The sequence below is a fragment of the Vitis vinifera genome, chromosome 18 (assembly GCF_030704535.1).
Source record: "Vitis vinifera cultivar Pinot Noir 40024 chromosome 18, ASM3070453v1".
Lineage (NCBI taxonomy): Eukaryota > Viridiplantae > Streptophyta > Magnoliopsida > Vitales > Vitaceae > Vitis > Vitis vinifera.
The window spans coordinates 30,970,647-30,979,555 of record NC_081822.1 but is presented as its reverse complement, the minus strand read 5'-3'; the positions used below and the strand labels follow the sequence as shown (position 1 = coordinate 30,979,555).

The window sequence follows — 8,909 nt, the reverse complement described above, 5'->3', positions numbered from 1 at the left end:
ATATTGATACACATGATATATCTGGCCTACTGATTTTGCTCCAATTATAGGTATTGGAGAGGTTCCCATTTATTGCACCTCATCGTTTACATATATTACCAGCTGCCTCCATCTCTATTGGCCATTCAGTATATATTATAATATTACCACAAATTTTACTATTATGATGATACATGCATAAACTTAAATTCTAACATTTTTATTTATTTGTTTATGCTTTGCTATTTTACTTTTATAATTGGAGAGATGAGTTTCGGACTACTTCGATTAACATGCACGTCTTAGCTTAGTATAGGCACCATCTTGATCGACTTACAGCAAATCAGGTGATAAAAGTGTGATCCATTTCTTATACTTGTTTTTCTAAACAAATTCCAAACCACCAATTATATCTAACATTTCTTAAGTACATATTATATGGTAACCTTATGTTGATGACATGAATGTTGGTCTTCCTGATTATAGTACTACTGGGAAAGACATATGGTGCACTATCTCACCTTTGATATGTTTCCACACAATTGAATGACATAGACTTGATCGAGTGTTGCAGAAGTTTGGATTTCGTCAAGAGATTCCTCAGCCATGTGATAATGAGTCAATCATACACAAATGTGATTTGAGAAATAGACATGATGTTGATTGGACTACTTAACATGGAGACTACATTCAATGTTGGACTTCTAGGCGTGAGCATATTGCTAGAGGCGAGATGGCTATAGGTTCATTGGGGTATCATGATCCATATATGGTGTGGTATAGTTCCATTGCTATTCGGTTTCTTACTCGAACCGAGTCTTTCCATGAGCTACTAGTAATTTTCATGTTTTATTTTATTTTATTAAAGTTTATTTTATTTTTATAAGAATTTAATTTATCTCATATTTGACTTACACACTATCAGCATACACTAGATATATGATATTGCACATCCAGATAATTTCTGCATTCGTAGACTGTATATTACTGTATTAAAGGCCATACATGAGATGAATCGCTTAGATGTTTCATTTAGTGTTGATGCTACTACACAGATCCAACCTCGATAAGGAAATGTACGACCTACACGACGAGAGCCTCATATGAGGGAGATTAGGCATACACCAATTGTTGCTCGAGTACAACCATCGATTGATTTTAGTCCACCACTTCATTAGTAGCTGATGTCATCCATTACTCGATCAGAAAATGTGAAAACTAGAGGGAGGAGGGGCTCATACGAGATGGACTAGGCATATATCTATTCTCAGAGATGCACCATTGACTAACATTAGCCCGCCACCTATTAAGGAGACTCCTATTACACCTATGGAGGCGCCATCCACCCCACTTGTAGTACCACTTGTTGCATTATCACCACGACCGATAGAGGCTACATTGATTGATGAAGAGTTAGTTCATATAGCAAATGATAATCATCAAGGACAAAAGAATGATCATGGTCGAGGACATGGTAGGAGATGTGGTCGTCGAGCTCATAGAGGGATACATGCTACCCCCATAGAGCCAATAGTGGAACATGCATATCATAGATGTTCACAACGGAAGAAGAAGGCTCCTTCGTGCGGTACACATTGAGGATGTTACTACATATGACTTGTATTTTGAATACTGTTAGCATTTTGCATGTCATTATTTTGGACAAATACTCAAGATGTATATTTATACTTGTTCTATTTTGGATTAACCAACTTTTTATTAACAAATGTTCTATAGTATTCTATCTATTTTGGACTTATTTCACACAAAATAGTATTGTTACTATTTTGGAAAGGTACTGATTTAATTGACATTTGGTTTACTTGTTTTGATTGGTTTTGGATTAAATGTCAAAATATTGATTATAATGTATACAGGTAATAAACTTTAAACATTTGGTTGCATAGAAGGTAATACTAATTAAGAGATAGATTTTTTTTTTTTTCCTTTTGAGGAAGGTGTCTCCTGAAGATATACCTTCAACATAAATTCAAAATTTTCCATTGTGTATGGAAATTGTGGAAAGTGTCTCTTGAAGACACTTTCAATATAAACCCAATTTTAAAAAAAATTATGGAAGGTGTTTCTTCAAGAAACACCTTTAGCATAAATCCATTTTTTGGGGAATTGTGGAAGGTGTCTCTTAGAGAAACACATTCGGCATAAATTTGAAATTTTCAACTGTGTATTGAAATTGTGGAAAGTCTCTTGAAGAGACATTTTTGGTATAAATCTTTTTTTTTTTTTATAAATTATGGATTTAGTATAAATCCAATTTTTTTGGGAATTGTAGGTGTTTCAAGAGACACCTGCAATATAAAATCAATATAATTAAATTTTGAGAAATTGTGGAATCAAGAGACACCTTTAGTATATATTAGATTTTATGCAATTGTGGAAAGTGTCTCTTGAAGAAACACCTTCAGTATAAATCCAATTTTATGGGAATTGTAGAAGGTGTCTTTTAAAGAGACACATAGTAGTATAAAATTAAACTTTATGAAATTATGGAAAAGACACCTTCACTATAGATCTGATTTTTTTGGGCATAGTAAAATGTTTCTTTTCAAGAGACTTCTTTAGTATATATTAGATTTTGTGAAATTATGGAAGATGTATCTTGAAGAAACACATTCAATATAAATCCAATTTTTTGGGAATTGTAGAAGGTGTCTTTTGAAGATTCAATATAAAATCAAATTTAAGAGACACATAATATAAATTAAAATTTGTGAAATAGTGGAAGGCGTCTCTTGAAAAAACACTTGTAGTTATTGGAATTTATGGAATTGTGGAAAGTGTCTCTTCAAGAGACACCTTTAGTATAAATTCAATTTTTTTGAAATTGTAGAAGATGTCTCTTCAAAATTGTAGAAGGTGTCTCTTTTAGCTTAAAATCAAATTCATGAGAATGCAGTATAAATTCAAATTTGTCAAATGCGAAGAGACACCTTCAATACATATTTGATTTTGTGGAATTGTAGAAAGTGTCTTTTCAAGAAACACTTTTAGTATAAATCAAAATTTCTAAAATTGTAGAAGGTGTCTCTCAAGAGACACATTTAGTATATATTGGAATTTGTAAAATTGTGGAAAGTGCCTCTTCAAGCGATACCTTTTGTATAAATTCAATTTTTTTGAAATTGTAGAAAGTGTCTCTTTAAGAGACACCTTTAGCTTAAAATCAAATTCATGAAAAAAAAAAATCAAAGTTGTCAAATTATGGAAGATGTCTCTTGAAGAGACACTTTTAATATATATTGGATTTTTTGGAATTATGGAAAGTGTCTTTTAAATCTGTATCATGATTTTGAAAATTATACCTTCCATGTGGCAAAAAACAGATAATGTATCAATATTTTTTCCACCTACCATTTTTTAATAATTAATATTTTTTTCACCTACCATTTTTTAATAATTAATATTTTTTTCACCTACCATTTATTAATAATTATTGTTTAAAAGTGCTGCAAAAGTTGAAAAGGGACAAATAACTTCATGGATATGTTGACAAGCAACGTGTGGTAGGGGAAAAATATGTTGGCATGCACTTTGATGTAGACTATTGGTTCAATAATGCGATATTGCTATATTTTTTTACTAAGCTTAACATTGAAGTGACCTAAAAGTTCTCATTTTGAGTTTGTCAAATCCAATTTTTTGGGAATTGTAGAAGGTGTCTTTTGAAGATTCAATATAAAATCAAATTTAAGAGACACATAATATAAATTAAAATTTGTGAAATAATGGAAGGCGTCTCTTGGAAATACACTTGTAGTATATATTGGAATTTATGGAATTGTGGAAAGTGTCTCTTCAAGAGACACCTTTAGTATAAATTCAATTTTTTTGGAATTGTAGAAGATGTCTCTTCAAAATTGTAGAAGGTGTCTCTTTTAGCTTAAAATCAAATTCATGAGAATGTAGTATAAATTAAAATTTTGTGAAATGTGAAGAGACATCTTCAATACATATTGGATTTTGTGGAATTGTAGAAAGTATCTTTTCAAGAGACACTTTTAGTATAAATCAAATTTTCTGGAATTATAAAAGGTGTCTCTCAAGAAACACACTTAGTATATATTGGAATTTGTGGAATTGTAAAAAGTACCTCTTCAAGTGACACCTTTTATATAAATTCAAATTTTTTGGAATTGTAGAAGGTATTTCTTTAAGAGACACCTTTAACTTAAAATCTAATTCATGAAAAAAATTCAAATTTGTTAAATTATAGAAGATATCTCTTGAAGAGACACTTTAATATATATTGGATTTTTTGAAATTATGTAAAATGTATTTTTAAGAGATATCTTTAATATAAATCCAATTTTTTTAAATGGTAAAAAATCTCTTTTAAATATGTAAGATGATTTTGAAAATTATATCTTCCTGCGGCAAAAAACGTATAATGCATCAATATTTTTTCACCTACTATCTTTTAAAATTGCTGCAAAAGTTGAAGATGGACAAATAATTTAATGGAGATGTTGACAGGCACGTGTGGCAGGTGAAAAATATGTTGGCACGCACTTTGATGCAGACTATATATTGGTTCAATAATGCGATATTGCCGTATTTTTTGACTGAGCTTAACATTGAGGCGAGCTGAAAGTTCTCATTCTGAGTTTGTCCAATACAGAGATCCAACACTAAGCAACAATGGATGATGCAATAGTCCTGTATCCAGGTCCAGGCATCGGCCATGTGGTGTCCATGATAGAGCTAGGCAAGCTCATCCTTCACCGTTACTCCCACAGATTCTCCATCATCATTCTCCTCTCTACTGGTCCTTTTGACACCCCGGCCACCACCTCTTACATTGACCGCATCTCCCAAACCAATCCTTCCATCTCTTTCCACCGCTTCCCCTATCTATTGGTTGACACCTCTTCTTCCACTTGCAATATCGTCGCTGTCTTCTCTGAGTTCTTCCGTCTCAGTGCCTCTAATGTCCTCCATTCTCTCCAGCAACTCTCCAAAACTTCCACCGTTCGGGCATTCATCATCGACTACTTTTGCTCTTCAGCTCTTCCTGTTGCTCGTGACCTTGGTATTCCCACTTACCACTTCCTCACCTCCGGTGCTGCTGTTGTTGCCGCTGTCCTTTACTTTCCGACAATTCACAAACAGTATGAGAGCAGCAATAAGAGCTTCAAGGACATGCCCACTACGTTTTTACACTTTCCTGGGTTGCCTCCGCTACAAGCCACTCGAATGCTTGAACCATGGCTCAACCGAGACGACCCCGCCTATGATGATATGCTATACTTCGCAGAGCTTTTGCCAAAATCCGATGGACTTTTGATAAATACTTTCCATGATCTTGAGCCAATAGCTGTTAAGACAATCAGGGGGGGGACATGTGTTCCCAATGGGCCAACTCCGCCAGTTTACTGCATCGGCCCTTTGATTGCGGATACTAGTGAAGATGAAAGCAATATTGCTGGTAGTGTAGCTCGCCATGGTTGCTTGTCCTGGCTTGACACACAGCCAAGTCAGAGTGTTGTCTTCTTGTGCTTCGGGAGCAACGGAACGTTCTCGCCCGCTCAGGTGAAGGAGATAGCTAATGGACTGGAAAGAAGTGGCAAGAGATTCTTGTGGGTGGTGAAGAACCCACCATCCAACGACAAAAGCAAGCAGATTGCAGTGACGGCCGATGTTGATTTGGATGCTCTAATGCCAGAGGGGTTCCTGGAAAGAACCAAGGATTGGGGAATGGTGGTGAAGTCATGGGCGCCGCAGGTAGAGGTGCTGAATCACCCATCGGTGGGAGGATTTGTAACTCATTGCGGGTGGAACTCAGTGTTGGAGGCAGCGGTCGCAGGGGTGCCAATGGTGGCCTGGCCTCTATATGCTGAGCAGCATATGAATAAGGTAGCTCTGGTGGAGGTTATGAAGATGGCCATTAGAGTGGAGCAGAGGGATGAGGATATGTTTGTGAGTGGAGCTGAGGTGGAGAGGAGAGTGAGAGAGTTGATGGAGTGTGAAGAGGGGAGGGAGCTGAGAGAAAGAAGCAGGAAGATGAGAGTGATGGCTTTGGCAGCTTGGAAAGATGGGGGTTCATCCACCACCGCCCTTGCCAAATTGGCTGATGTCTGGAGTCAAGATTGATTGGAATGTATCTAAATCTAGCTTGCTTTTATCTTTCTAATTAGCACAAATCTATATATGTTTGAATCTTTGTTTCTTCCTATTAATGTATTGGAGAAGTTTGGACTAGAAATATTGTGTTACTCATCCTCAAGAAAAGTTAATAAAAGACTCAAAACACCAAACACTTCTAAAACTAGTGGTTGATAATGAATTTATGAGTTTATTTGGGTTCTTATCATTGCTTGTTGAGATTTGATCTAGACTCCATCATTTCTGTAACTGTCATGGAAGTTTTGGAAATTTCAACTTTATGTCGTTCCCCTTTTTTGGGCTAAGAGTTTCAGACCAAAAATAAAACAGTCCAAGCTTTTGTTGGGCATATACTGATAGATGAGCATTCTTTCTTCTTCCACGCAATAACCCAAAAGCCTCACAAAATTGTGATGTTGAAGTTTGACAATCAAAATAACTTCATTCTTGAACTCTTGAAAGCCTTGTCCTGAATTGTTTGAAAGCCTTTTTACTGCAATTTCTTGTCCTGTCGCTAGGGTACCCTACAATTTTGAAATGGAATGTTGCATATCAGCATTCATTTTTTCTTAATTATTACAAAATATAGACTATATTACCTTGTAAATTGGTTCAAAACCACCATTCCCAATCAAATTTGAATCAGAGAAGTTATTAGTAGCACTTGAAGTAGTAGCCAGATCAAACAACTGCTGCTCCAGGTCTTCATTTTCTGTTTCTGAACCTGTAATTTTGGAAGAGTGCAAGATACATCATCAGTTTAATTAGATGGTTTTAACCTTTGGAGCATTTCCTTCAATGGAAAATGAACTAAAAATATCAGACACTTTGAGCTAGAAGGATTAGGTATAAGATCCACTCACATGGGCATAATTACTTTGAGCATAAAATACATCAGACTGGAGAAGATTGCTTACTTCTTTTCTTTCTCTTCCGAACCATAAACCAGAGTACCAAGCTCAACATGAAAACTCCAGAAGCAGTAGATGAGACCACCACAACCACCAAGCGTTTCTTGATTTCACTGGAACCATTCATCAACTCTATGACATGGAGAATGAAGAAAGTAAAACATGTTAAAAAAATTTCTTGCTTTATTTGGAAAAAATATGGTATGATAATGCATAAACTATAATTACCTAGTTCTGAAGCTGGCATTCAGATGTAGATATTCTACTTATTATCTTCATGGAACTCTCGGATATCAATCAGATCCCTAAACCAGATCAAGAACCACTTTTTCCCTCGCTAATATTTGAATTAGTGTGTGCAAGAACAGTTCCTCAAGCACTCCTCATCACATTTCTTAAGGATCATTGCTCACCCAGAATTCCAACAAGTCAGGTAGTTTGACACCTTCAAGTTCCATAAATCCTTCTCCCTTTTGGCAGTCTAAATGTGTCCTCTTAATGCAGCCACTGGTCCAATTTTGAAATTCCCATTCCTCCTGTGATTTTGGAACAAACCCTTCCAAGCACTCACAAATAAGCCTATCGTTAATTCTACAAATTCTGTTATCACCACAACGGCCATAGTCATCGCACAAATCATGCAGCAGTGGATACACAATATCCCGCTTCTTGCTGGTTTTGCTCAACAAGCGCATAGATTCCCAGTTCATCCAGAGTAAGTCTTGTTATAATCGATTTATCGTCAAGCTCGTACGAATAGTAGAACTCATCTGCATTGTCTACCAAAGAAGATTTAAAAAATGTCTTCTTAATCAATGGAAGAACATTAAAACTTAATCCATTCCATGGCCCACTATGGAACTTAATCCATTTGCTGTTAATGTTGTTTTCTTCTAGAATGACATCATTTTTTCTTCTTTAATGGTTTTCAATACATGTTTTTTGTGATTAAAATGTTCTCCTAGTTTTGAATGGACTTTTTTCTTTATTTTTTGTTAATTTCCACAAGTCACTAGCCAAAGTTGGCTATTATTTTTGAATAATTTTTATTGTTCTATTAAGATTCATGATAGAATGACTCCCTCATCCTGATGTAAATTGTTTGGTAGGATTTTTTTTTTCTTGTGCTAAAACTGTATTGTTGTGAGCTTCCACTGATTTTTGGGTAATAGTGAATTTAGCATTTGAACACATTGGTAAAACATTGTGGATGTTGCATAGGAACGATTGATTATTGTTTAGTACCCATACCCTGGCTAGGTCACAGTATTTGATCATTCTAGAAAATCTTCTTGGAAAATTAACCCATTTTTGTAAGTTTAAATCATTACAATAATAATGACCATGTGATTTGATCCATAGGTTTCAGTTCTTCCTCAGAAAAAAATAAATAAAAAAATGAAGGGGTTGAATGGCCAGAACTGTCATCTCCTTGAAGCAGATACTTCACCCTCAATGTACTCCAAAAATGTTGTATTATGTTCCCACACAAGGTAATGTGTTGGGCTTTTTATAACACTTAATAAAACCATTTTTTGTTTCTCGAAAATTTATTACTGGTTGCTAGTAAGTCATGGAACATTTATCAATTATTTTTTAGGATAGCCACACTGTGAATGATAACAATGCATAGTGCATCCAGTGTCATGCGTGAACTCCTTCCTTTTGGTTGCTTCTCGTCTGTTGGAACCAAATGAGCCAAGCTCAGCTACTCGAAACTTCTAATAATTTTTATCCCAATCATATCTGGGGAACGAAGTTTACTAATTAGTGTCATTATGGAATAAATGCAGATTCTCCTATTGTTGTCCGTATGTGGTACTCCATGGGTGAAAAGATATTATCAATTTGATATATCCACCAATGTAGAAAATAACAAGTGAAAAATAAGGTTGC

General features: G+C 35.1%; 2 protein-coding genes across 2 annotated transcripts; one reads left to right on the top strand and one right to left on the bottom strand.

Moving 5' to 3' along the window:
* The first annotated feature begins 4,611 nt into the window (after nt 1-4,611).
* Nucleotides 4,612-6,144, top strand: LOC100243118 (UDP-glycosyltransferase 88F5). The gene has a single exon (XM_002282899.5). The coding sequence runs from the start codon at nt 4,639-4,641 to the stop codon at nt 6,088-6,090; it is 1,452 nt and encodes a 483-aa protein (XP_002282935.2). The 5' UTR covers nt 4,612-4,638; the 3' UTR covers nt 6,091-6,144.
* Nucleotides 6,145-6,380: 236 nt separating this feature from the next.
* Nucleotides 6,381-7,708, bottom strand: LOC104882784 (G-type lectin S-receptor-like serine/threonine-protein kinase At1g61370). The gene is made up of 4 exons (XM_010667154.1): nt 7,459-7,708; nt 7,020-7,145; nt 6,702-6,826; nt 6,381-6,626 (listed from the first exon to the last, which is right to left on the bottom strand). Exons 1-4 carry the CDS (start codon nt 7,706-7,708, stop codon nt 6,381-6,383), a joined length of 747 nt encoding a protein of 248 aa, XP_010665456.1.
* Between the last annotated feature and the right edge of the window lie 1,201 nt (nt 7,709-8,909).